This window comes from Acanthopagrus latus, chromosome 5 (assembly GCF_904848185.1).
Source record: "Acanthopagrus latus isolate v.2019 chromosome 5, fAcaLat1.1, whole genome shotgun sequence".
NCBI classification, from domain to species: Eukaryota; Metazoa; Chordata; class Actinopteri; order Spariformes; family Sparidae; genus Acanthopagrus; species Acanthopagrus latus.
In genome coordinates this window covers 28,073,186-28,100,057 of record NC_051043.1, presented here as the reverse complement: position 1 = coordinate 28,100,057, position 26,872 = coordinate 28,073,186, and the positions used below count along the sequence as shown (strand labels likewise).

Sequence of the window (26,872 nt, the reverse complement as noted above, 5' to 3'; positions counted from 1 at the left end):
CTGTGTTTATTATGTGGACAGATATCACATGCGTACAGCGGCAGGAATACTGGAAAAAGGCATAATGATGAAAGTAGAATGAACACTGGACTGGAGGCAACTTGTACAGACACGGTTGTGAACAGGAAGGATCGCTCATGTGGCTACATACTGTAGTTATGTAACTGAACAGAGGCTTTTTCTTGGCACATCTTAGTTTGAGGAAATAAAAAAAAAACACTGCGACAATGTTTACCCTCGAGGAGGGAAGTGTAAGACGGACCAGAATAACTTTATCTTTAAGAAGCAGTGCAAGTAAAAAAGCTGACGAGTTGCTTTCCTCTGAGTCCGCAACTCACTCATGTTTATGGTTAGATACTCATTGTTTGTTTAGTGTCTGGATAAATCAAACTCTACCTGGTTGCAACTCGTGTCCTGGAAAAAAGATCAGAAAGTGCACGACACACAAGGTTATCAAAAAGTGGCTCGGTGATCGAGTGCAATCTGGATTTCTGGAGTGAAGTGTAAAGTTCATGTCTGTGGCTCGGACAGAGTTGCACTCCAGCTTCACTGTACAGCTCACAGGTGTTTCTCAGAGATATCTTAGCATGCCACATCATTTCTATATGAAGGGGGCTGTGGTGCAATGGGACTTTGGAATGAACACAGTGATATGAGCCGGCTGATAATAAGGGTACGTACAAATATCTCAAGCTGTTTCTGCTTTTACACAAATGCCGTCTCATGAAACATGAAGCAGTCACGTCGTGTTCGTTGTGTTAATGTGTGCCACACTCTACAGTAAGTGTTGCAACACTGCTGGTATTCAGATTATAAAGGATTTCAATTAATAAGATTACCAAGTTGGGGAAAAGCTCAGTTGTACATTTATACGTAACCTCCCTTTTTCAGTCTGAAAAGAATCTGAAATCGAACAGTAAACCAGATTATTCACTTCTGTGGCAGAAACCAAACTTTCATGTGATTAGATTATTATGTTGACTTTGGCACATTTTATCCCTCATGGTCCTCATTAGTTATCTTTAAACTAAGGGAAAGAACTCTATCAATACTTATCAATGATTGCTATCTACCACGTGACTCAATAATGTCAAATTAAATGATAATAAGTTTGGACTTCACCATGTTAATCACAGATATTTAGAAAAATGGTTGAAAGCAACTAAGTAGATTATTTTCAAGTCTTCTACTTGAGTAACATTTTGAGGTACTTGCATTTTCATTTTTTGCTTCTAATATTCTGCTTGTGATTTAACTACGTTTGAATGAAGTTACGGTGCATTTATGATTATATGTTGAGTATTTGTACACTGTGGCAGGTTCAGTACCAGATCTGAGCACTTCTTCCATCTCTGCATCTGAAGGCCAGAGTTATAAAGTATATGGATGCATATCGAGTCCTCTAGCTGAGGCAGTTCGGATGTTTTTGAACTTACAGTATGTTTTTTATCAGTTATTGGAAACGACCCTGTCGCCTGACTGGGCGAAGGTGCTGTATAGTCTGTGTGAATGCATCGTGCTGACAACACATTTACCTTTTATTATCTCTGCTCTGATGAACGTCCGATAGGAAGGGACACAGAGAGTGCTAACTTTGGCCTGATTTATGTACTTTTGTTGCGTTTGCAGTTTTCTGTGAACTGTTTTCAGTCTAGAACGGCAGTTACAAGCACTTCTGAAGATAAGGTCAGACGTGAATGGGTTGGTCCACAGTCTTGGGAAAGAGACTGAACTTTGACTTGGGTTTTTCATTTTCCGTGCTTCCCTTGTTGTTGTTACTGTGTGACATATTCACCACCATGCCGGCAGAGAAACACTGCAGCCGGTTGCTTCCAAACCTCTTCGGGTTGTGACATTTTGAGGGATCATATACAACCTGCAGTGGATTATTGAATATATGTTGCAGAACACACCCAGGTAATCACGTTTTGCTGTGTTACTGTGTAAGAAGGCTAACCATGAGCTTCCTGCTGCAGGCCTAGCATGTCCGGTCTTCACCTGGTGAAAAAAGGACGTGAACACAGAAAGATGGATCTTCAGAGGGACTTCACGGTGGCCTCTCCTGCAGAGTTTGTCACTAGGTTTGGCGGCAACCGTGTCATAGAGAAAGTAAGAATGAGAATCCCTCCCTTTTGCTTCTTAATGACATCTTTCAGAAACTGTCTTTGTTGAGGCTGTTTCTGTTTCTGTTCCAGGTGCTGATAGCCAACAATGGAATTGCTGCAGTCAAGTGTATGCGCTCGATCCGCCGCTGGTCCTACGAAATGTTTCGCAATGAAAGGACCGTCCGCTTTGTGGTCATGGTAACGCCCGAGGACCTGAAAGCCAACGCAGGTTTTTGTCAGCTTGATACTTTTTACTCCACTGCAGAAAAGGAAATCTTAAAATACACGCTGAATTTATGAACTAGTGAAATAGTCTTTTGCAGCAGGATAATTATTACTTACCAAGAAATCTTTAAATAAGTTGGTTCTGGTCTAGAAATAAGTAGAAAATTGGAGTATGATTTATTTTTTAATTAGTAGAGAATAGTATATGGCCTCAATCTAATTTAGCTTGTTTAACCAGGGAAATTATGACATTTTAAAGCTGCATTATGTAAGAATTTGCCACCTCTTGAGTTTAGACTCTGTATATCATGAGAGTTGTGGCTAACTGCTGCTAACTGTAGCTGGTGAGCTCAGCTAACTTCCACAGTTACTGGTCCAGACTGGGAGCTTGCAGTGGTATTATGAGACAGGACAGGATCGGGGCTAGCTGGTTAGCATGCTAACTTCAGCAGATCTCTCTGTAATACATTGTATGAAGATATTGCAGTACATTTAAGATTATTTGACTCAGAAAGAGACAAAGAGACATTCATAACAATTTAAGATGTGCTATGAAATCAAAGTTACTACCCAGAAAATGCATTTCGAGATACCAACACTTTTCATTGAGCATTTATCTGTGTGAGGGTGAAACACCAGAAACTGTGTCGTAGCTCGTAGTCAGCTGTTCTGCTTTATTGCCGTAGAAAATGATTCCTGTGCTGAATGAACTGTTTTCTGTTGCTCTTTTCTTTCATAGAATACATTAAAATGGCCGATCATTATGTTCCTGTACCCGGTGGGGCGAACAATAACAACTACGCCAACGTGGAGCTCATAGTGGACATTGCTAAAAGGATCCCAGTGCAGGTACTGTTCACCATTCATCTAAACATCAGTGTTCCTTCTGTAAGTAAGAAAACTGTGATTAATGATTACCTGTGTGTGTCTGCATCTTCATCAACAGGCTGTATGGGCTGGATGGGGCCACGCCTCAGAAAATCCCAAACTGCCCGACTTGTTGAACAAAGCCGGGATATCTTTCTTAGGTAAAATCCAGATCTCAACCGCAGAATAATTCACATTTTCTTTTTGTATTTATGTGTCAGATCTCACTAACCGACTGCTCGTCTCTCTCTCAGGGCCGTCTTGTAAGGCCATGTGGGCTCTCGGGGACAAGGTGGCTTCTTCCATCGTGGCTCAGAGTGCTGACATTCCCACGTTACCGTGGAGCGGATCAGGTGATGCTTTACATCCCACACGGTCTCAGTCCACACTATGTATAGTAGCACAGACTCATCTGTGGATGCTGTGAATGTTATTTTCCTTGAGAATTTACTCGAATGGATTGCCAAAATAGTTTGGGATTAATTTAATAGTTGACAACCAATCGATTAGCTGTTGCCGCTCTAGATTTCACGCTCTGTCGTTGTGTCTGGTGGTGCTGCAGGTCTGAGGGTGGACTGGGTGGAGGAGGACCAGAGTCAGGGCCATGTCATCAGCGTTCCCCCAGAGATCTACACAAAGGGCTGCGTTCAGGACGTAGATGACGGGCTGGCAGTAAGCATATTTGATATCTACACAGTCACTTCTTTGTTCTTAAAATAATTCCCTGCCAGCAAGGATCTGTTGCTCACTTGTATTTTATGTGATATTCCTTTTCAGGGGGCTGAGAGAATTGGTTATCCAGTTGTTATCAAGGCCTCTGAGGGTGGAGGTGGAAAGGGGATCCGCAAAGTAGAAAGTTCTGAAGACTTTGCAACTTTCTTTAGACAGGTGTGTGTTGTGTTGCGTTGACTTCTGTCTGATTTGTGCCCATCTTTATGCAGTTGAATTTGATGTATGTCTCACAGCTTGGTTTGTGTGTTTGTTTGAGTGCAGGTTCAGACTGAGGTACCCGGCTCGCCGATCTTTGTCATGCAGCTGGCTCAGCATGCGAGACACCTTGAGGTTCAGATTCTGGCTGACGAATATGGAAATGCCATCTCGCTGTTCGGGCGAGACTGCTCCATCCAGAGGAGGCACCAGAAGATCATAGAGGAGGCTCCTGCCACCATAGCCGCTCCCTCAACATTTGAGCAAATGGAACGGGTTGGTTTACACCTCTGCATGTATTTATTCTCCCATCCTGATAAACTCTAGTTGAAACTTGACATTTGGTCTCCTCTTTCTGGCCCAGTATGCCGTGCGACTGGCCAAGATGGTGGGCTACGTGAGCGCAGGTACTGTGGAGTATCTCTTCTCAGAGGACGGAAGTTTTCATTTCCTGGAGCTGAATCCTCGCCTGCAGGTGGAACATCCCTGTACAGAGATGATCGGAGACGTGAACCTGCCAGCTGCCCAGCTCCAGGTAAAGCTCCGTCAACAAGAACAACAATTATACCAGAGAAGAACTCAGTAATTCACCTGCAAGTGAGACTAAAGTCAGAGATCCAACCCTTCCACTAACCGTTTCATCTCTGGTAGATTGCGATGGGCATTCCTCTTTATAGAATTAAGGATATCCGCCTGCTCTATGGAGAACCTCCATGGGGTGACACCATCATTAACTTTGATACTCCCGAGTGCATGCCGAGCCCAAGAGGGCACGTGATAGCTGCTCGGATCACCAGTGAGAACCCTGATGAGGTAGAGCTCAATTTCATAGACGCTCGAAGCACATAAGTTTTGTCATGTACCTGTAATCTGCACGTCTGACTCGTTTTCCTCACTCAACAGGGGTTCAAGCCCAGCTCGGGCACCGTGCAGGAGCTAAACTTCCGCAGCAGTAAAAACGTCTGGGGTTATTTCAGCGTCGGGGCGACAGGTGGCCTGCATGAATTTGCCGACTCCCAGTTCGGACATTGTTTCTCCTGGGGCGAGAACCGTGAGGAGGCCATCTCGTAAGCCCTCTTTCTGTTAAAAAAAATGGTCTTACACTGCCAATAAATACATGTTAGACACTTGTTTTATCAGGTGTCGTGTTTTCTCTGTGCATCAGGAACATGGTGGTGGCTATGAAGGAGCTGTCCATCAGAGGCGACTTCAGGACCACAGTTGAATACCTCATTAAGTTGCTGGAGACAGAAAGCTTCAGGAACAATGACATCGACACCGGCTGGCTGGATCATCTCATCGCAGAGAAAGTGCAGGTAAAGTGCACATAAATCATTACACAGACGGGTACTTTGCTCACTGAATTTGTGTGTAGTATCTATTTTCATGACGCCATGTGCCTTCCCACCAGGCGGAGAGGCCGGACACCATGCTGGGCATCGTTTGTGGGGCTTTGCATGTTGCTGATTCAGGTTTCAGAAAGAGCATGTCGGACTTCCTACATTCTCTGGAAAGGTCAGCAGACACCGTCCCTTCTTATTAATGTCTCACTGCAACCTTATGTTTATGTAAGTCACTATGTTTATATGAGCAGTTAAGCCTCGTTCAGACTGTCTTCTGTTTCTGGCCGTATTCAGATTTTATCCAGATTGATTTTAGGAAGTCTGGACAAACAAACAACAACAACAAAGGAAATTAATGATTCTTTGGATGTGGTTTGAAAGTCAGATTTTCCACAGACGCATCTCACTTTGGTCGCTCATATTGGAGAACTTCACTGAAATAAATTGTTTGCTCTGTGACCTGACAGCATTATTGTTTGGAAGACGACATTACGGCTCACTTTTTTTCTCCTCCTGCTTTAGTTTTGAGAACAAGCATACATAGTGACCAACGCCTGCATCGGTACCACAGCAATCCATGCAGATAGGTTTGGTGATGCCTGGTCACTTACAAATGACAGTGCAAACACTCTCTCATTCAGGTCTGATTTGATAAACAAATCTGATTTGACTGCAGTCTGAACGTAGCCTGATATTCCACCAGATATTACAACATTCAGAGTTTCATACAGGAATAACAGCATATTCTGTTCAGATATTCCACAATAGAAATTATTCCAAATGTCTTATTTTCTCATTAAGATATGTGTGATTTGCCGATATATTATCACACAGATATTAGTATCTGCGTTTATGTTGCCCAATATGCACAGATATGAAAGAACTTTTTATTTATGGAGGTTATAGTGCAGAAAATGATACCTGGGATTATTTATTTCACAGAAAGTTTACTGTTCCAGAGCACTGATGTCAAAAATGTTACCATTACTGAAGTCACTGACAAATAAAAACATCTCCTGCATCTCTAGAGGCCAAGTGCTTCCTGCAGCCAGCCTCCTCAACTCTGTCACCGTGGACCTGATATATGAAGGAGTCAAGTACTGCCTCAAGGTATCTGCTTCATTCCCTGCACAGGTTCAGTGTTTGACTCACTCTGTAACCTTTTCTGATCAATAAATAATCACTACTGCTGCCTGCAGGTGGCTCGCCAATCCCCAACGACATATGTCATCATGATGAACGGCTCAAACATCGAGATAGACGTCCACAGGCTGAACGATGGCGGCCTCCTGCTGTCCTACGACGGCAGCAGCCACACCACCTACATGAAGGAGGAGATAGACAGGCAAGAGCTCTTGAATCTGCACATCTGGACGAACCTGGTTTGTTTGTGTTTACCAATTCCTTCTGAATGACTTCATCCCCACAGCTACCGCATCACTGTTGGCAACAAGACTTGTGTATTTGAGAAGGAGACGGATCCCACGGTGCTGAGGTCGCCCTCTGCTGGCAAACTGCTGCAGTACATAATTGAGGACGGAGATCACGTCTGTGCAGGAGAGACGTATGCAGAGATTGAGGTGAATGTTCTGAAACTGATCTCTGAAGGCACACTTTTTTTTTTCTCTCTGTATTTTTATTAATTGGCTCTTTGTGTCTCAGGTGATGAAGATGGTGATGACGCTGACTGTGCAGCAGTCTGGTTGTATCCACTTTGTCAAGAGACCTGGAGCCGTTCTGGAGCCGGGCTCTGTCGTGGCACGTATAGACCTGGATGATCACAGCAGTATACATCGTGTAAGTCATTATATACTCTGCCAGTGCAAAGTAATTGCAAGTTTTGTAGACAACAAAACATCTCTGGAGCTTTGCAGCAAAACAGCATTGCAGCAGTCTCTTAAACAACTGAAGCAGATGGGGAAGTTAAAACATAAAAGGTCTCCATACAGCTCATTTGATGTAATCCAAATCTCAGATTATGTTTTAACCTGTTCACCTCCGCCTCCCGTCGTAGGTGGAGCTGAACACAGCCGCACTTCCGCCCCAGCAGCCTCTTCCCACTGTTGGAGAAAAACTCCACCAGGTGTTTCACAGCGTGCTGGAAAACTTGGGTAAAGTCATGGATGGCTTCTGCCTGGAAGAGCCCTTCTTCAGCAGCAAGGTATGCAGCAGTCTTTCTACCTCTACAGATTCTTAAATGATATCATCAGTGTCATTAACTATATCTGTATGTTCATGTCTGCAGCTGAAACAGTGGGTGGCGACCCTGATGAAGACGTTAAGGGACCCCTCTCTGCCGCTGTTGGAGCTCCAGGAGATCATGACGAGTGTGGCGGGTCGGATTCCACCTGGTGTGGAGAAGGATATTCGAAAAGTCATGGCCCAGTACGCGAGCAACATCACCTCTGTCCTCTGCCAGTTCCCGAGCCAAAGGGTGAGAGATGCACCTGAGCAGACATACTGCTCTAAATCCATACTGTTATTGTGTTCAATGTAAAGAAGATGATTTTTCCCTTCCTTTATTCCAGATTGCAAATGTTCTAGACAGCCACGCAGCCACCCTGCAGAGGAAGGCTGACAGAGAGGTGTTCTTCATGAACACTCAGAGTATCGTTCAGCTGGTGCAGAGGTTAGTTTTCTGCCTGGGAACAGCAGTAGTGCAAAACATACAGAATAATACTGGTATTTGCATTGATTGACAAGGGTTGTAATGTGTTTTGTCTAGGTACCGCAGTGGAATTCGTGGTTACATGAAGTCTGTTGTTCTCGATCTGCTGAAACGATACCTGGAAGTGGAGACACAGTTTCAGCAAGGTGACATGAATCCACTAAACTGAGTGAAAACTCTTGATCATCTGTAATCTGAGCTGTGAGGGAGAAAGTTATAACGCAGGAAAGACTTGCAAAAAGGATTCTGACCTGTCTGGAATATAAATTGTCTCTATTTTATGCACAAACAGTAAAAAATGTGCAGAAATAGAAAAGTTTCAACCCTGCAAATAACCTGCGCTCTCATCCTTGAAGAGCGTTCTTTACTCCTCACCCGATGCAGCACTTTATTATTTTTTTCTACCTTTCAGTCCAGATTGAACTTTTGCTCTGTGCAGAAAATGCACAGCAATGCATCTTTCATTAAGATAAGAAAAATGTACTGCACTGTGCACTTTTTGCACTGAGAAAAGTCCGACATGGACTGAACTGTTTGCACTTTTGTGCTCTGCACTCGTGCGTGTTGTTTCTGAACGGCCCTGTAACGTCTAAATCAGAAACATTTAAAATCCAGACTCCAATCCAAGTCTTTTTTTTGCCTCAGTGGGTGATTCTTTCCTTGCTGAACATCACTTCACTCTTGTTCTCACCAACAGCTCACTATGACAAGTGTGTTATCAACCTGAGAGAAAGGCACAAACCTGACATGAGTCCTGTGCTGGAGTACATCTTCTCTCACGCCCAGGTCTCCAAAAAGAACATCCTCGTCACAATGCTCATAGTAAGATGCTCGTCAGCCTGAACACAGTCATGCATAGATAAAAAACAATACCTGCCAACACGAGTTAAGTGAGAGACACTTTGTGCCCTGTGTAGGATCAGCTGTGTGGAAGAGATCCCACGCTAGCGGATGAGCTGATGGTCATTCTGAACGAGCTCACGCAGCTCAGCAAGATGGAGAACTCGAAGGTGGCGTTGAGAGCCAGACAGGTAACATCAGATTCTGCCCGCTTCTCAATCAATACTCTGAATGTAATGTTTTAATGTTGTATTATCTCTGCTTAATTTCATGTTTTTAAACGTGTTGTAGGTCTTGATTGCTTCACATTTACCATCATACGAACTGAGACACAACCAGGTGGAGTCCATCTTCCTGTCAGCCATCGACATGTACGGACACCAGTTCTGTCCAGAGAACTTGAAGGTTAGTCTCGAGTGGAGAAGTTTTATTGTGATCAGCTAAAAAAAACAAATAAATAATATGTGTTTTTGTGTTTTGTTTCTTGGCACAGAAACTCATCCTCTCCGAAACTTCCATTTTTGATGTTTTGCCCAATTTCTTCTATCACTCCAATCAAGTCGTCTGCATGGCTGCCTTGGAGGTATGATCAGTGGACTCACACTGAAGGCGTCCTATGCAGGATTTTGTCAGTTTCTGTTTCGTTAACGCATCAGTTCGTTCAACGACTGAGACAGAGAGGCTCCCTGAGGTTTCAAACTGATCAAACACGGGCCAAAATTACTGTTGTTCTGCTCTGTCGACGCATTTTTACCACTTAATGCGTGATAATGACTCGTTCTGTCATGACTCTCAGGTGTACGTGCGCAGAGCTTACATCGCCTATGAGCTAAATAGCATCCAGCATCACCAGCTGCAGGATGGAACGTGTGCTGTAGACTTCCAGTTCATGCTGCCGTCGTCACATCCGAACAGGTAACGTCTTTTTTTTTTTTCCCCCACTGAACGAACTACGCTGCAAAGACTCTCAGGCCACCGATGAAGAACACATTATTGTCTATTTATTTAACTGCTGGTGAATCAATACCACCTCCACAAACATGATATTGGCTTGATAGATCAATACAGATGAGTCGTCAAAACCTGCGCCCGGCGGTGCAGGTGGCGAGCGGACTGTAAACTGCTGCTGCGACTTGCTTGAGGCTTTGAACTGTGAACGCAGAATGATTTCACCGACTAGACATTAATGTGAATTTGCTCAGCTTCTTTTTTTTTAAAGTGCTTCATTCTAATCGTGATGCCTTGAAGCTGAGGTAAGTGTTGATCATCCACCGCTGACATTCACCTGTCAATCATCTTATTTCAGAGGGAGCAGCCCTACTCTGAACAGGTAGAGTAAAGCTCCTCCCCAAACAGCCAAACCACCTGATCGTGTGTCTGCCTCACAACAATGCATGTCGACAGCATCGTGTCTTCCTCTGTCCTGTGAAACCAGAAACATGCTTAAGGACTCTTCTAACAAGTCCTTCTTAATTCACTTTTTAGCCCAGCTTTTCCATACGTTCCTTTTTGTTTTTGCTTCTCTCAACCTGTAGAGCAATACTTTAGCTTTTTAAGAGGTTCATCTTTAATTTCACTCGTGTTCCTCTTAAAAACTTAATGCCTGCAATTCTGTTGTCTGCTAGCGAATGGGGAGCCTGTATTCTCCAGCATCAGAGTTTAATGATTCATGATTTGCAACTTTCAATCAGACAAAAACAATTGGTATTCCCTCTCAATTGAGTTACTTGAATTGTGCCTATCGACTGTATGTAATTATAATTGGATGTAACGGTGGTCATACTTGGATCCAGACTTGCCTTAATTATATTTGGACTGTGTTTTCAGTGTTTTCTCAGTGGTCATTCTGTTGTTCTGTCTTTGCTGTCACAGTCTGTGTGTCTGTCCTGTTTCCAGGGTTCCTGTGCCAGTCAGTGGATCAGGCCAGTTTAAAATGAGGCGGCAGAGCAGCGAGCTCTTCCTGGACGGATCCTTGTCGCCTCCCTGTCAGCGAATGGGCGCCATGGTGGCTTTCCAGTGTGTTGACGACTTCAAAAGGTCACTTTGAACTAGATGATGATTGTCTTTCCTCTGTTTTTTTTTATTTTGACGAAGATATATGAACAAAGTTGTTGCCTGCTGATATTTTTCTTTTTTTTTCTTTTGCAGGAATTTTGATGAAGTTCTTTCCAGCTTCGCAGAACCGCTCTTGGAGACGGCTCCGTATTCAGAGTCCTCCAGCCTGTATGAGGAGGAGAACTTCAGGGTGAGTGCTGTTGTAAAAATGAAAAAGGCTTTTGTCTTCCGTTTCTCTGCAGCTGCTGATTTCACTTCCATCCCCTACAGAACAAGAGGGAAAACCCAATCCACATCATTAACGTGTCCATAAAGACGGCAGACACAGAAGATGACGATGCCTTGGTTACAGCTTTCACCGAATTTGCCCAGTCGAAGGTCAGTTTCCAAACCTTGTTGATTCAGATATTGTCTCTGTTTTCATGACGGAACAGAAAATAATGTATTTCTGTCTTATGTTTATTTTACAGAAAGCTGTTCTCTTTGAGTATGGAATCAGGAGAATCACATTTTTGATTGCACAGAAGGTAAAGGAACTGTATCATGTCTTTATATTTATTATTTTTGGAGTTGGAGTTATGTGGATGAGGCCACATATTGCTCTCAGCAGTTTGTGTTTTACCACAGATGGCATTAGTGCGAAAACACATTTGTACTTCATCTTAAAAATGAAGAACACAACAAATTCTTTTTAACATTTTCTATATGTTGTGTTTTTTTTAAACTCCTGTCTGCTTCTCTTTTAATGAACAGAACTTATAGATGCTCTTAGAGTAGCTCTCCTTCTTTCACAGTTTGTCAACTATATTCTGCAAATCCTCATATTGTATTCAAGCTAGAGGCGACACAGCATCGTCTCGCAGTTCATAACTTTTTGTTCAACAGCATATATTTGTCACCGCCTCACGATATCTGCACAAATTTGTTCAGTAAAGCTGCAAATTTGCCTGCTTCTGGCAAGTGCACAATACATTTGCTCAGCGTCTTATTATTAATATTCTGATCTTTGTTTTGAACAGAGAGAATTTCCCAAGTTCTTCACATTCAGAGCAAGAGATGGGGTAAGTTTTACAACACTGTATAATCATATTGCTAGTGAGTTAATGTGCTGATATGCTGCTCCAGGCTTTAGAAGATGACCCTGATACGTCCCTCTCCTCAGTTCCAAGAGGATCGTATTTATCGTAATCTGGAGCCGGCTTTAGCGTTTCAGCTGGAGCTCAACCGCATGAGGAACTTCGAGCTGACGGCCGTCCCCTGTGCCAACCACAAAATGCAACTCTACCTCGGTGCTGCTCGTGTGCAGGAGGGAGCTGAAGTCACAGACTACCGCTTCTTCATACGAGCCATCATCCGCCACTCAGATCTCATTACAAAGGTAAGCGGAGCAACATTAAAGAACACCTTATCGATTCTTTAGAAACGTAGACACCATCATTGGTAGTTACCCAAGAGTTGATTAAAGAAAGAAAAGGTATTTAGGTGATTAAATCCATTTTTTCTGCACAAACAGGAAGCCTCCTTTGAATACCTTCAAAATGAGGGAGAGCGTCTTCTGCTGGAGGCCATGGATGAGTTGGAGGTGGCCTTCAGTAACACCAGTGTCCGCACAGACTGCAACCACATCTTCCTCAACTTCGTCCCCACAGTCATTATGGATCCCTCTAAAGTCAGTGTCCAGCACATCATTTCTGTGGTCCATATTCATTGAAATGAATATATGCATCTATTTCTCTGCTGCCTTTTTAACATCCATGTCCTCTTCAGATCGAGGAGTCTGTTCGCTCCATGGTGATGCGATACGGCAGCCGTCTGTGGAAGCTGAGGGTCCTGCAGGCCGAGCTGAAGATCAACATCCGTCTCACACCAAATGGGAACGCCATTCCTGTCCGCTTGTTTCTCACTAACGAGTCCGGCTATTACTTGGACATCAGCCTGTACAAGGAGGTCACTGACCCAAGTTCTGGACAGGTGGGGTCTGTGCACTGGACTCATTTTGTTAAATGAAATGTGAACCAAAATATCCTGTATGTGTTATTTTACAGTTGCATTTTTATGGAGTAATGCATCACTACCTCACATTATCATTTCTCCCCTTTCAGATCATGTTCCTGTCATATGGAGATAAGCAGGGTCCTTTGCATGGCATGCTGATCAACACTCCGTATGTGACCAAAGACCTGCTGCAGGCCAAACGTTTTCAGGCTCAAACTCTGGGGACCACGTACATCTATGACTTTCCTGAGATGTTCAGACAGGTGCTGCTCACTCACTCACAGTTGATTTTTGAGATGCAATAATTTCCTCTCTAGTGGATTGGTGCATCGCTGTTATTTTATGTTGGACTCTGATACTGAAAATCTCCCTGTAGGCTCTGTTTAAGCTGTGGGGTCCTGGAGATAAACACCCTAAAGACGTGCTGATGTGCATCGAGCTGGTTCTGGACCCACAAGGTCGACTCGTGCAGATGAACCGGCTGCCTGGTGACAATGATGTGAGGGACCTTTTTAGAGCGTTTATGTCACTTCATGCTTTCTCACTGTGATGATACTGATAACCATTCTTCTCCAGGTGGGAATGGTCGCCTTCAGGATGAAGCTGAAGACTCCAGAGTACCCGGAGGGCAGAGATATCATCGTCATCTGTAATGACATCACTCACATGATCGGCTCTTTTGGTCCTCAAGAGGATGAGCTGTTCCTCAAGGCGTCCGAGTTGGCTCGTGCTGAGGGAATCCCCCGCATTTACATTGCAGCCAACAGTGGAGCACGTATCGGCCTCGCTGAAGAGATCAAACACATGTTCCAGGTGGCCTGGATCGACCCCTCCGACCCCTACAAGGTGACGTTTGCTTCTCCAAATATCGGCATCGCACACGAGTCAGGGAAATGACTGTAGCAACATGAATGTGCAGTTTGATATTTACGTTAAGTTATTTCTCTTTGTCCGTAGGGTTTCAAGTACCTTTACCTGACACCGCAGGACTACACACGCATCAGCTCCACCAGCGCTGTTCACTGTCACCACGTAGAGGAAGGTGGAGAGTCCAGGTATAATCAATCAATCAATCATTGGTTTCTTGTTGTCATATAGAAGTAAATTCACCCGGAACTTATGTTTATGGGCTCAAAAAGATTAGATATAGATTAGATAGATATGGATTTATTGGTCCTCATCACTGCGTCCGTCTGTTTCAGGTACATCATCACTGACATCATTGGGAATGACGATGGTATCGGGGTTGAGAACCTGCGAGGTTCTGGCATGATTGCAGGAGAATCCTCTCAGGCCTATGAGGAGATTATTACGATCAGCATGGTGAGAACGTGCATCTGATTTCTCTGAGAAGGAGCCCACGTGAACCTCTTGGACATTTTTTCCTGATTGACGTTTTATTCTCTTGCAGGTGACGTGTCGCGCCATTGGAATCGGAGCCTACCTGGTCCGGTTGGGACAGCGGGTGATCCAGGTGGAGAACTCTCACATTATCCTGACCGGAGCCGGCGCTCTGAACAAGGTTTGTTGATTCACTGATGCATTAATGTCATTTGAATAAACACATTTTTTAGTAGATACAGTTGTAAATTCCTGTTCCTTCCCGTTCGGAAGCACAGTGCCCTTGTGGTGGACGTTACATTCAGTGCATTGACGTCTTTGTATGTGATAAAAGGTTTTGGGCAGAGAGGTCTACACCTCCAACAACCAGCTGGGAGGGATCCAGATCATGCACAATAACGGAGTCACACACACCACTGTGCCGGACGACTTCGAGGGCGTCTTCACCATCCTCAAGTGGCTCTCCTATATGCCAAAGGTTCGGCTGGATGTGTGACAGTTTGTGTAGTTTGAAGTAAACGAGACATCAGATCACTAACTACAGTTCTTCTTCTTTTTCTTCTCCGCACAGAACAAACAATCCCCTGTTCCAGTTATAGCAACTACAGATCCAGTGGACAGAGAGATTGATTATACTCCAACAAAAGCACCGTATGACCCTCGCTGGATGCTGGCGGGGAGACCTCACCCCTGTGAGTGCCAAGAAGAGGTGTAAACTCTCAAATTGTCTTAGTTCAGTATCCAGCTTGGTTCATTTTCTTTCTTTCTGCGTTTCTGTCTGCAGCTGTCAGAGGTGCCTGGCAGAGTGGATTCTTCGACCAGGGCTCTTTCATGGAGATCATGGAGTCATGGGCTCAGACGGTGGTGACGGGCAGAGCACGGTAAATCTGTTGACACTTGATTTAGATGTTCATGCAACGTGTGTGTGAGGTGATTTTATTTTTCATTAATTCTGTTGTGTAAAAACAGGCTGGGAGGAATTCCCCTCGGGGTCATCGCTGTTGAAACACGCTCAGTGGAGCTGACAATCCCAGCCGATCCAGCAAACCTGGATTCAGAATCTAAAGTGAGTAAACTTGATCGCATGTTTATGATTTAAACAGATGATATGATTGTATTTCGCCTCTTCTCATGACTTTGTGTGTTGACGTCAGGTTCTGCAGCAGGCTGGTCAGGTGTGGTTTCCAGATTCGGCCTTTAAAACCGCTCAGGCGATCTGTGACTTCAACCGTGAGCGTCTGCCTCTCATGGTGTTCGCCAACTGGAGGGGCTTCTCTGGTGGAATGAAGGGTATTGGAGGAATACTGAAATTCTTCACGAGCAATATGTACAAGAGCATTTGTTATTGAATAAAAACTTTATCATTTTTCTAATCATTTAACCGTTTCATGCCCAGATATGTACGACCAGGTGTTGAAGTTTGGCGCCTACATCGTGGGCGCCCTGCGCAGTTTCCGTCAGCCGGTGCTGGTGTACATCCCACCACACGCTGAGCTGAGAGGAGGCTCGTGGGTGGTGATAGACCCCACCATCAACCCACTGTGTATGGAGCTCTATGCGGACAAGGACAGCAGGTACATGATTGCTTCATGTATAGATATACCCTAAGAAACAGGCGTGTGTGTGTGAGAATTACATGTTTCTGCCTTTTGTCACCTCCCTGTTGTTGTTGTGTCTGTGTTCAGAGGTGGTGTTCTGGAGGCTGAGGGTACAGTGGAGATCAAATTCAGGAGGAAGGACCTGCTGAAGACCATGAGACGACTGGATTCAGTCTATGCCGGTCTGGTTGAGCAGCTGGGTAAAGACCATTTCTTCTTTAACTCACACAACCACTTCCATTTATTTGTCTCTTAATGCAGTACTCCCGGATGTTCACACCTTTACTGGCAACCCTTCTGTTTTCATCAGCCTCCCCAGAACTGTCTGACAAACAGAGCAGAGAGCTGGAGTTGAAGCTCAAAGCAAGAGAAGAGTTCCTGCTGCCCATCTACCACCAGGTGGCGGTGCAGTTTGTGGAGCTCCATGACACCCCGGGCAGGATGCAGGAGAAGGGTGTCATCACTGTGAGTGAGCACGTCATAAACAATCACAAACAAACTGTGGAGACTGTATTTGAAATGTGATTGTTCTGAATTAAACGTGACTCTCTGGACAGGATATCTTGGATTGGAAGAACGTGCGGACCTTCTTCTACTGGCGTCTGCGTCGCCTCCTGTTGGAGCAGGTAGTGAAGTGTGAGATTCTGCAGGCGAACGCGGACCTCAGTGACGGACACATGCAGTCCATGCTGCGGCGCTGGTTTGTTGAAACGGAGGGAACGGTCAAGGTATGTCATGACACCTGAGGACTAGTGTCTCTGCTGATGCATTAAATGTGATGTCTGTGTAGGGATGAAGCTTTGCTAATGTAAGATTATGTTTAGCTGTTACTTGTCTCAAAGATCCTGTGTTTTTATGAGCATTTTCAACTTTTTGAGAGTTTTAAAGGTGCCCGTCTTCTTCCTCAGGCTTATCTCTGGGATAACAACCAGGCAGTAGTGGAGTGGCTCGAGAAGCATTTGTCTGAGGAGGACGGCGCTCGATCAGCAATCCGAGAGAACATCAAATACCTGAAGAGAGAAAACACTCTGAAACACATCCGGAGGTAATGAAGGCTTACTCGAGTCACATCTTAACAAATAATTAAAGGATTTTCACTGAGAACTAGCAACTGAAACATCAGCAGAGCTGTGTTATAGACATAAACCTGAGTATTATCTTGAAGCATTTAGAGCAAATAACTCACAGAGGTTCTTATGTTTATCTGTTGCTATTGAGTCAGTTCTGGAACTATAACTGCATTTTCCCAGTTAATCTTTTAAGACTTAGACTGGACATTAAACTGCATTCTAAAACTTAAAGCATTGTTTGAAAACACCTGAAGTTTTCTTGTCATTGCTCCCTGAAACCTTTATTTCTCAGCTTGTGACCCTAACATTTTGGCTTTAATTGGAAGTTTGAATAATAATTATCCTCTTGTGTTGTAGCCTGGTGCAGGCCAACCCTGACCTCGCCATGGACTGCATCATCCACATGAGCCAGAACATTACTCCGTCCCAGCGGGCCAAACTCTCGCATCTGCTCGCCACTATGGACGACACCAGCACCAGTTAAGCTGAAGAGGTTCAGAAAACAAAAACCTCCATTCTTGCTGATTGTACGTAATGGATGAAGAGGTAGAAAAAATGTAAAGGTAAAGAAAAAATGGTATGTTTTTTTAATATACATATATATAATTAATTGGACAGTTGTTTGCATTAAAGCACAAACAGAGCGAGCTGTTCCTCAGCGGTCACATCTGCAGGTCTGTTGCACTCACTGGCATCCAATGGCGTGATAATCCGTCCCACTGTCGACTCACAGGCAGAGAGTTTGTCTTCAGCTGCTTAGTTTGGGAACTTTCGGGTTCACAAACAACCACTGTGCACATTTCACTTGACTGTATCTGTACATAAAGGTGTATCAGTGTTAAATTAGCCTTTTAACTAGGCTCTGTGCAGTCTACTGAGGCCAGAGTCGTTCGAGGTTCATGAAGTCAGAGGCTTCGTATTCAGGTGCTGGTTGTCATTTTCAGTTGAGTGTTATTAAGTAAAACATGTGTGTGTTCATCTTTGAATGTAGCTCAGACGGCTGATCAGTTCTTTGATCAGTTTTCAAGTAAAACAGAAAACATAATCACATTGATAAACACACACCAAAAAAAATGAAATCAAGTCAATAATTTTTCATTTCTGCGTTGATGAATTTATGAATTGTTTACCAGTATTGTAACACTGAAATGCAGATAAGCAGATTTAGCTTTGTTTTTTTTCTAAGTGTGGTTTTGTCATTTCACTGGACTCAGCCGTCCATCGTTTCATCATCACTCTGTTCATGTTGAGCAAAGACAAGGTTGTGAATGAAAGGAGAGACTGTGACACTGTATGAGACACTTCTGAACTGTTTTTTTGTTTTTCATGTTTGTCGGTTTGTCTTGAATATAATGCAGTAATTCTTAAAACTCAGGTCGGACACTAAATGCCAAAGTGACTGTCTACGTAACACCAGACACCAAATATCATTGAATGTATAAAAGAAACTCTTTTGTTTGTCTTCCACCAAGGCCTGTTAATAAATGTCATTGAGATATATTTTTTTTGGCAAAAGAAACTTCTTTTATTTACCCTTTTTGATTTTTATTATGATCAAGTTAATGAACATAATACACATCTGACTTTGAGACACGTTAATCACAGTGTGTAAAAGAATAATGTGTAAAGTGTTGGCACGCGGCTGCGTTTTGGGACGGAGTGGGTAAAGACAGTCGAAAGAAAAGCTTTTCTGTGGCGAACATTCAAATATATACAGCAAAGGATTGATCGAGTCATCACCTTCTCCAGCTGCCTTTTTATAAATATAAATAAAACATCACAGCAATAATGTCTAGCACAATACAACAAACAAGAGACGGGGAGCTACAGAATGGAAGGTTTTAAAACGCAGAGTGAACAGTAGAAAAAACTGGCGGACGCTAACTTCTTACATCTCCACAGAGTTTTTGTCCTCATACAGGCTTTGAGTCTTTGCTTGGCAAAGCTAGATATCTTAAGTCTCACATACTTCTTTCTTTCAACAGTTTTTTTTTTAGTTCTTAATGAGCGTTAATTTTTCTTGCGGACTGAAGTGATTTTGAAATCTCCAAGCAGCTCCCAGCTGACTGACGGAAAGCAGTGTGATTTGCGTTCTCACACGAGAAATTCAGACGGTGCCCACAGACGTCCAAGCACACAGTCGAGTAAATCATATCGACTCTGTTGGAGGTTTCAGCTGCTTTATAACAGGGCGATGGGCTTGCTGTTGGCCTGTGTGACCATGTACTGGGAGGACAGGTGATCCTGGGAGGCGTAGGAGGTGTAGAGGCCCGTTACTTGCACGTCCGCCAGTGGCATGTTTGCTCCGGCGGAGACGGGAGGGAGGTTGGCCGTTCCCAAGTCACAGTCTGATAGTCGGAGGGGGGAGTTACTGAAGGTGCCCAAAGCATCCAGGTTAAAGCTGTCGTCCTTCATTTCCTCCCACAGATTACCTGCGCAGAGAATCGAGGGATGAATGTGCTGGTCCTAATTATCTAGCAGACAAAAAGCAGAAATGACCCTTGGAAATATATATTTACCTTGAAGGGCAAAGTCCATGATGCTAGGGTCCAGCGCGTCCACCTCTGTGTGTGTGTCACCGTGCACACTGTAGAAATCATCCGGTGGCTTGCCAGACTGCTGGGTGAGCGGACTGTGAGAGAGGTCGGGGACTGTGTGGAGGGGAGGCGTCTGTGCCGGGGCAGGGGACATGGGAGCCAGACGGGCCTGAGCCTGGAGCTGTGCCTGGAGCTGGTGGTGCTGGTGCATGGGCAAACAGGGCAGGGACAGCGTGACTATAGGCTGAGGCTGCATCTGAGCCGGAACGGGCAGCGGGAGGCCAGTCGGACAGCCGGGCAGCCGGGTCATGCCGGGCTCTAGAGGCTTACGTCTGCAGTTCTCTGGGCGATCTGTGATCAGCTTGTCCAACTCATCTGTGGAGGAAGAGACAGATTATCAGACTCATGACATTGCCAGTTTGTGATTACACACTGTCTGGTTGGGCTGCAGACATTTAACCTTTAACAGAATACATTGCTGACCGGGGTTCGCCATGCTGCGACGGATGGCCGGGAGGTCCTTGCGTTTCCATTTCTGCATCTCTTCCTCCATCTTGTCAATTTTGGCAGGGTTCAGCGCCCACAGACAGCCCTTACGGGACGAGCTGCTCGTCTTGTTCTCCACTTTCTCAAAGCATTTGTTTAAGGACAGGTTGTGTCTGACTGAGTTCTTCCATCCATCAGGTGCAGTCTGCAGGCAGAGGAGTAGTGTTCAGTCACTCACATTCTGTATCTACATGCAGATTCTCTTTAAATCCGTTTCTGTAACATTAACAACATACTGCACCTTGAAATAAGGAAAGTGTTCCTTCATAAAGCTATAGATCTCGCTGACTGGAAGGCTGCCAGTTTTGCTGTTCTTCAGGGCCATGGCAATCAAACAGCTACAAAAAAAAAATACCAGGAAATCAAACATTAATGATTATAGTTCAAAAGAAATGACAGATGTTATATTTCAGATTCATAGGTGAGGTCTCACCTGTAGGAATAGATTGGCTTGGGGAAAGACTTGGGCTGCAGCTCTTGGTCTTGCGGAGCCAGGCGAGGTTGTGTGAATAGACTTTGGTTGTTGAAAGAGACATTGCTATAAAGCCCACCGGTTGAACACTGCGAGAGATTAAAAGAGTAATGAAGATCATTTTACTGTTTATAACAAGTCTTGTTGACTGCAGAGGTCCTTGTAAACAACCCACACAAGAAGCAACAGGGAGCAAATCAGTAACAACAGAAAAAAATGATCTCCCTCCTGAAGAAACGGGACCAATATGACTGTGTTACCGGAGAGATCATGACTCTTGGTGTCTGAAATAAATCCTCTGAGCGTCACATCATCAAGATAAACATGGTTCAAAAGACCGTCATTTTCACCAAGCCAGGGAGTTAATTTAAAGCTACTATATGTAAGAACTGGCCACCTGTTGAATTCATACAAATAAGGGGGGGAGCATATCACCAAAGTATGTAGCTTTCATTAGCTAGTTAGCTCCATTAGCTCCGTTAGCCATGCAGCTAGTGGTCCGGACTGTGAGCTCAGAGTGGTATAATGAAGAGGGATGGACCAGTTTCTTTCTTCTGCAACACATCGAAACTATTTTTTTCCCCCAATCTGTTCAGAATTTGACTTTTAATCTTGTAATCTAAAACTCGTACATAATGCACCTTTAAGCTTCAGCCTCCCATGAGAAACGACTCACAGCTGCGGGGAAGGTTTAAATTTAACAACCAGTAAGAGAAGCGACTGAAAACAGTTACGGTTGCTCCTCAAGAAGTTAGCAAAGCCTCTACAGAGTTAGTAAGACCAGAACTGGAGTGATTCCTGATTAATAGTTCAGAGTTCAGTACCTGTTGTCCAGTTTGGGTTAGTGAGTACACCTGCTGGGGTGTCGGCTGGTAGACTGAGGTAGGACACTGGTATCCTGGAGAAGGCATCCCGTTCATGGAGAACGGAGACATCTGGGAAACACATACACGGATATTCAATTCATTTAAGCATCATAAAACACGACAGATAGTTTTTCTTTTCTTGCGTTGCTGTTGAGACTCACGCTCCCGCTGTGGGTGTTGACGATGCTGATGCCCAGAGGACTGTGCTGCATGTTGCTCTGGAGGTGAAGCATGGAGCCTTGACCAGCTGACATCGTCATGTTGTTCAGCTGAGCTGTGAGGAGGAAACATTAAAGGAAAGTTACAAAAACTCTTCGTCAGATATTTCTTTTCTTCCACTCGTTCAGACAGTTCTTAATTTTTCCTGTGGAATGGAGCTGACAGCTGGTTGCCGATTCTCCAGTGTTCATTTTGTTCTTCTTACTCTATTCTAGCTGTCAGCATCCATCGTTTTATTCAGCACAACTTTAAGTCTCAGTCTGGCTCATTTAAAGTATCGAGCTTGCTTCATTTAGAAAGAAGTACGAGGTTGTTTGAGACCTTCCTTTGAATTTTTGTTTCCATCTGATCTTCTCTAAGTGAGTTACAGCTTTTTATTATAATATCATCTCAGGCGTTTTTCAGTATCAAAAACTTGTAATTGCTGACCGTGTAGTTGTACCCAAATAAGAATTAAGAGCGTAAATAAAAGGAAAATTATATTTCCATTGAGTCACTCTGCAGGCACAGTTGCTTTGTTGGGTTTTACAGTGTACGGAGCCCCTGAATGACAAAACAAGACAAGCTGAGAAACATTACATGAGTTTTCAAAGCTGATGGATAAAATTAGCCGTTCAAAAGTGATTAAACATTTTAGAACAATAGCTGTTTTTATTAGTAAGTCTTTGAGAATGATAGAGTGAAGTACAGACATATCCAGACATTAAATCCTTTTTTAACAATTCAACTTTTCAGTATAAGATCTGTGTGCTTGTCTTTTGAGAGCATTATATTATGTTTGTGATATATTTATTAATCTGTTTATCACAATAATAAGATGAACAAAAGCTCAAAACTCAAACTTCCAAAACCATCAAACTGAATTATTCTGAGGTTAATATCCAGTGACAAAAATGCCAGTCCTGTATTGTCACTGGCTTTTATTTTTCAGGATAGTCTCATAAAACTCGGGCAGTGCTGATTCATCCAATCAGAGAGAGGATGCAGTTTTTGAACGTTGCTCCGTCCCCTCCCTGTCACCTCACCTGTCTGTTGCTCCAGCAGGCTGCTGCCCTGGGAGGGCCCGTTACTGTGGCCTCGGCTGTCAGCCATCTGCTGTAGCCGGGGCACATCCACAGAGGTGAGCCATGACAGAGACTGCAGGTCCCCGGGGAGGTCCTCCTCCCTCAGCTGGGAGGGGTCCGTGGTCAGAAGCCTTGGTGGGGAGAAAGAGGATGGGGGAGGTTAGGAGGGGGGAGTGTGTCGGGGGGGTTAACACGGCCGTCAGCTCTGACACACGAAGACCAAGAAGTGGAATTTAAATGTAAACACTTGATGGAACATTTTGTCCCTCAAAGTCAACACGGCTGCGATGAGTGTGAGTGTTTGGAAACAGAGATGAAAGCCGCTCAGTGAAGCTGCGTATTAGCCGTGCCGTCCAGGATTTACCGCAAGGAGATTAACTACAAGTGTTATTTAGCAGCCGTGGTTTTAATCAACAATGAGGGAGTTAAAGGAGCTTTTCATCCAGAGCAAATCATCCGCTCAGATTTTTGTTTCTTCTCCTGGTAGTGATCTTTGTTTCCTTTTGATTTATAATTGTCTGCTTTTTTTGTTGACGATTGATAAAAAAAAAAATTGAAAAAAATTAGAATTAATCTAAAATGTAATTCTATGCTAATAGATAAGAGAATAAAAAATGTTTCTTCACAGCAAAAAAAAAAAAAAAAAAAAAAAATGAGGCAGGATTCGTGTTTAACTGGTGAACCGCCAGCACCAATCAGCTTTCAGTCATTACGTCTTTTATGTGGCGAGCCTCAAAGAGAAAAATGAAAGAAAAGGGAGGAATCCTCTTGAATCCTCTCCAGTCTTCTCCACACACACACACACACACACTTTCTGTGCAAGGGGTTTAGTAATTGGGGTCGCTATGACAACACACACTATTCAGTTACTTTGTGTGTCTGTGGACAGTGTAGGAGTGAACACCCTCCTCCTCCTCCTCCTCATACACACACTAATAAAAAAAAAAAAAAATCAACCCTGTGTCAGGTGACCGCGCTCTCGCCTTAACCATTGGCTGAATCATAAGTAAACAACGCATGAGATCGTTTGAAACATGGGACAGCAGCACATGTTGCCTGCAACAGTTGGCCCCGTCTATTGAAAAATGATCACCTTTTGTGTCCCAAACGACAAATCTGCCCAGTGGCACGTGGCCCCATTGTCTTCCCCAGACCCTTCCTTGATTGTCTCTGTCGTTTCTTTTCTTTACCCGACCCTTGCATTAATCTGTTGGAATGACAGCCCTCACATAAGAGGGACAAATAGGATGCCATCTGCTTCCCTGTCCCTTTCCAGCCTCCATCCCAAACCTCCTCCCTCCTCCCCACCATCAGCCCCTCTCTCTCCCCTCCCGTCCTCCCACCACCACCCCCCACAAAAAAAAAAAAAAATGGGGAAATCAACGGAGCCTCGAGGCCAGAGGGGGTGCAAGTGTAGTTTGAGGTCAGGGCTGTGTGTCTGCCGTCTGAGTGAGTGACATCACCGCAGCCAGGAATCAGCAGCACACGTCCTGGAACACCTTCGCATGCGCCAGTTAAAAAAAAGATTTGGAGCGATCGTCCTTTCTGAAGCCGGTGGCGTCGTGAAGTTTAGTCACAGCATCTCAGCAGGAGCTTTGACGTTTGCTGCACCTCTTTCTTTTTTTTTTCTCTGCCTCGCTGCTGTAAGCTTTCTGACAGCATTAAAAAAAAAAAATTAATGCTCAAGCATCACAATCTGCTGAGGGAGAGAAGAGGAAAGGTAAAACAGCAGAGACTTTTTCTCCTTCATGTTTTCTATAAAAAACACTGAAGTATCTGTGGTTCAAAACTCTGTGCAGTCTTTGCTTTTTACACTTGTGATTCGCAGATCTACTCAAGTTTGACCACACAGTGAATTCAGACTGATGGAAACTGCAGACTGGGTGAGACACTGGGTGGTGTCCCCCTCCTCCCCTCCTCCCCTCCTCCCTCCTCCACCAGCAGCATAGAAATTGTTCACTGATGCAAAACATGTTGAGCTGGTGTCTCCATGTATCTTCCAAGCCTTCCCAGAGGTTCAACAACACTAAATATTGCACCTCCTCCACCCTCCACCCTCCACCCTCCTCCCCCTCCGTCTCCCCCACCTCCCTCCCTCCCTCCCTTGCTCCTTTTCCTAATTGGGAGCCACTTGTGCATACTGGTGACCCAGAGCGCCCCGTCTCCCCCTGAGCCGGCAGGCCAAGAGGCTCAGGCTCTCCGTGTGCCGACAGCGGGAGTGTAAACAGAGCTGATGGTTTCTGACAGATCCATTCAGACTGAAAATCATTTATTCTTCAGGATTTTTTTCTTCTCTCTCCTTTATCGTGAAACCCCCCATGCACAAAAAGAGCTGTCCATCTACCTTCAGATTAAACATAGTGGGCTTAGACAGTTTGTCCCATGGCCTGTTTGGGAAACACCTTTAAAAGGGTTTGATTAATAGAAAAATATGCCTTTTATCTATTGAGGCGCCTCGCATTTTGATCCCGAGTGTTTTTGACAACGTGCAACAAAAAAACTAACACATCGTTCGGCTCTTTTTTAGATTCCTGCAGCTGTTGGACCTGGTTTATTTATTAAATCAGAAGTCTTACCTGTAGTCCTGTGGGGACGGATGATGCCCAGCATTCTCAATTATTCCTGACATCCTGGATGTAATTCCACCTTCTATCATTTCCTGGGATGTGTGGTACCTTTTGTATGAAAATTTTAATTAAGTTAACACCTCCTTCTGCAAAGAGTGCATCATCAAACTGAAATAAACAAGCTGGATATAAGAAATTACTTCAATATCAATGATATTGCTTTATCTAAGTGTGTAAACATGGTGGGACAACATGTGCTTTTTTCTAGAAAACCCTCCGTAAAAGTTAAATCTAAGGTTCAGTTAATATTAAACACAGTGTAAGAATATATACACATGAACAAACAATGTGAAAATATAAATTTAAGACATTATATTCAGCATCTGAATCCTTTGGTTGCAGATAAAATATATTTATTTGCTGTTTGAACACTTTGTTTTTAATTCCCTTTATATCTCACCGCTTTAATTTCATAAAAATACTAATAATGTAGAAAAATGTGATAATATAACTTGTTTTCCTTCAGCAGTCAGATCACATGTTTACATAACAGTTAGGTCTCACTGGCCTCAGACTTGTCTTTCAGCATGGCACACACAGAAATGATGGTTAAAGTGTAAAAGAAAAATCATTAATGTCTCAATATTCTCATGAAACAACAACAATCCGACAGAGATGGTGAAGCAGAAGGAGAGAAATCGTTCGTATCTCACCTGTTTTGGATGATACTGGAGTGTGTTGTCTGCAGGTCGAGAGCCCCTCTACTGTATTTCACTGTGTTGCACTTGATTCTCCCAGAAAACCGTTTTTAAATTTCCCTCTCTGGTCGCCGTCCAGCGCTCTGACATGCGCAGTGGAGACCTCAGCGGCGCAGCTCCCACTGGCCCGAGGGGCAGGAGGGTCTCATGAGTTTGACAGCTGCTGTTAACTCAGCTCCTGTTAACAGTCCGGACAGCGGCCACACTTCCCCTCACAGGCGAGAGCAGCAGCAGCAGCAGCAGCAGCGATGATGATGATAATGATGATGATGATGATGAGATTTGTACTTTTCTCTCAGTTTTACGCGTCACGGTGCGTTTACGCGCACCTCCAACTGCGTCCAGACACAAAGTTTGTTGCGTAAAAACCAAAAAACCACAAAAAACAAAACAAAAAAACAATCAGGCCATACTCCACTCACACACTGTCGTCCTCTTACTGGACGATTATTAAATCGATGAGCTGATAGTTTGGTCTTTTTTTTTTTTTTTTAAAGGAAAGCTCCCCCCTCGCGTCCTGTGCGTGTTTCCTCCTGAAGCAGGTGCGTCTTAATAAAAAAAAAAAAAAAGAAGAAGAAGAAGAAGAAGAAAAAAAAAAACACCAATGAGTTCAAGAGCTCGGGCCTAAATCCTGTTTAAGGTTATTTGTTCTAGAAAGGTTAAAATAATTAAATGTAAAAACTCCAAAAAGGAAGAATATTAAATATCCACAGTGCTCCACTTTATCCTCTCTGGCAGGTTATTCCCAGTAAGCTGCCTCGATCAGGTCTAAGACGGTGTGAGTCGGTACTTGTGGAGGCATCTGTGTA

General features: G+C 44.0%; 2 protein-coding genes across 7 annotated transcripts in view; one reads left to right on the top strand and one right to left on the bottom strand.

The window, feature by feature from the left end:
• Positions 1-18,534, top strand: part of acacb (acetyl-CoA carboxylase beta) — a 22,197-nt gene extending 3,663 nt beyond the window's left edge. For 2 of the 6 annotated variants that reach the window (XM_037097590.1, XM_037097595.1), the window contains 52 exons: positions 1,977-2,109; positions 2,196-2,334; positions 3,070-3,179; positions 3,277-3,358; positions 3,452-3,550; positions 3,760-3,869; positions 3,975-4,085; positions 4,191-4,400; positions 4,489-4,659; positions 4,776-4,937; positions 5,028-5,191; positions 5,290-5,440; positions 5,536-5,639; positions 6,496-6,577; positions 6,667-6,812; positions 6,897-7,047; positions 7,130-7,264; positions 7,482-7,628; positions 7,713-7,901; positions 7,996-8,096; positions 8,193-8,281; positions 8,833-8,957; positions 9,053-9,166; positions 9,267-9,380; positions 9,469-9,558; positions 9,772-9,890; positions 10,282-10,305; positions 10,848-11,012; positions 11,124-11,220; positions 11,301-11,408; positions 11,501-11,557; positions 12,050-12,091; positions 12,193-12,408; positions 12,544-12,699; positions 12,798-13,001; positions 13,133-13,288; positions 13,402-13,524; positions 13,602-13,871; positions 13,983-14,080; positions 14,228-14,348; positions 14,437-14,547; positions 14,701-14,844; positions 14,938-15,058; positions 15,151-15,247; positions 15,336-15,432; positions 15,521-15,656; positions 15,763-15,940; positions 16,052-16,164; positions 16,275-16,429; positions 16,522-16,692; positions 16,873-17,009; positions 17,392-18,534. In XM_037097590.1, the coding sequence (XP_036953485.1) occupies positions 1,977-2,109; positions 2,196-2,334; positions 3,070-3,179; positions 3,277-3,358; positions 3,452-3,550; positions 3,760-3,869; positions 3,975-4,085; positions 4,191-4,400; positions 4,489-4,659; positions 4,776-4,937; positions 5,028-5,191; positions 5,290-5,440; positions 5,536-5,639; positions 6,496-6,577; positions 6,667-6,812; positions 6,897-7,047; positions 7,130-7,264; positions 7,482-7,628; positions 7,713-7,901; positions 7,996-8,096; positions 8,193-8,281; positions 8,833-8,957; positions 9,053-9,166; positions 9,267-9,380; positions 9,469-9,558; positions 9,772-9,890; positions 10,282-10,305; positions 10,848-11,012; positions 11,124-11,220; positions 11,301-11,408; positions 11,501-11,557; positions 12,050-12,091; positions 12,193-12,408; positions 12,544-12,699; positions 12,798-13,001; positions 13,133-13,288; positions 13,402-13,524; positions 13,602-13,871; positions 13,983-14,080; positions 14,228-14,348; positions 14,437-14,547; positions 14,701-14,844; positions 14,938-15,058; positions 15,151-15,247; positions 15,336-15,432; positions 15,521-15,656; positions 15,763-15,940; positions 16,052-16,164; positions 16,275-16,429; positions 16,522-16,692; positions 16,873-17,009; positions 17,392-17,518 (6,772 nt within the window). In that variant the 3' untranslated portion in view covers positions 17,519-18,534. Of the gene's footprint in view, positions 1-527; positions 674-1,976; positions 2,110-2,195; positions 2,335-3,069; positions 3,180-3,276; positions 3,359-3,451; positions 3,551-3,759; positions 3,870-3,974; positions 4,086-4,190; positions 4,401-4,488; positions 4,660-4,775; positions 4,938-5,027; positions 5,192-5,289; positions 5,441-5,535; positions 5,640-6,495; positions 6,578-6,666; positions 6,813-6,896; positions 7,048-7,129; positions 7,265-7,481; positions 7,629-7,712; positions 7,902-7,995; positions 8,097-8,192; positions 8,282-8,832; positions 8,958-9,052; positions 9,167-9,266; positions 9,381-9,468; positions 9,559-9,771; positions 9,891-10,281; positions 10,306-10,847; positions 11,013-11,123; positions 11,221-11,300; positions 11,409-11,500; positions 11,558-12,049; positions 12,092-12,192; positions 12,409-12,543; positions 12,700-12,797; positions 13,002-13,132; positions 13,289-13,401; positions 13,525-13,601; positions 13,872-13,982; positions 14,081-14,227; positions 14,349-14,436; positions 14,548-14,700; positions 14,845-14,937; positions 15,059-15,150; positions 15,248-15,335; positions 15,433-15,520; positions 15,657-15,762; positions 15,941-16,051; positions 16,165-16,274; positions 16,430-16,521; positions 16,693-16,872; positions 17,010-17,391 lie in introns of those variants that run through there. The other 4 variants (XM_037097596.1, XM_037097591.1, XM_037097594.1 and 1 more) reach the window with 4 other exon arrangements.
• On the bottom strand, positions 17,625-26,872 carry foxn4 (forkhead box N4). Its single transcript, XM_037097597.1, has 10 exons — positions 26,019-26,872; positions 25,315-25,413; positions 22,700-22,869; positions 21,617-21,729; positions 21,414-21,524; positions 20,551-20,678; positions 20,359-20,455; positions 20,055-20,262; positions 19,554-19,946; positions 17,625-19,466 (listed from the first exon to the last, which is right to left on the bottom strand). Exons 2-10 carry the CDS (start codon positions 25,392-25,394, stop codon positions 19,216-19,218), a joined length of 1,551 nt encoding a protein of 516 aa, XP_036953492.1. The 5' UTR covers positions 25,395-25,413; positions 26,019-26,872; the 3' UTR covers positions 17,625-19,215.

Bases quoted from the DNA above. Each gene is read 5' to 3' on its own strand.
- foxn4 (XM_037097597.1), bottom strand. From the start codon at position 25,394: ATGATAGAAGGTGGAATTACATCCAGGATGTCAGGAATAATTGAGAAT. The intron at 20,679-21,413 runs GTACTGAACTCT...AATCTCTCGCAG, and splicing joins TAACCCAAACTGGACAACAG to TGTTCAACCGGTGGGCTTTA. The intron at 19,947-20,054 runs GTCAGCAATGTA...CTTCCTCCACAG, and splicing joins TCGCAGCATGGCGAACCCCG to ATGAGTTGGACAAGCTGATC.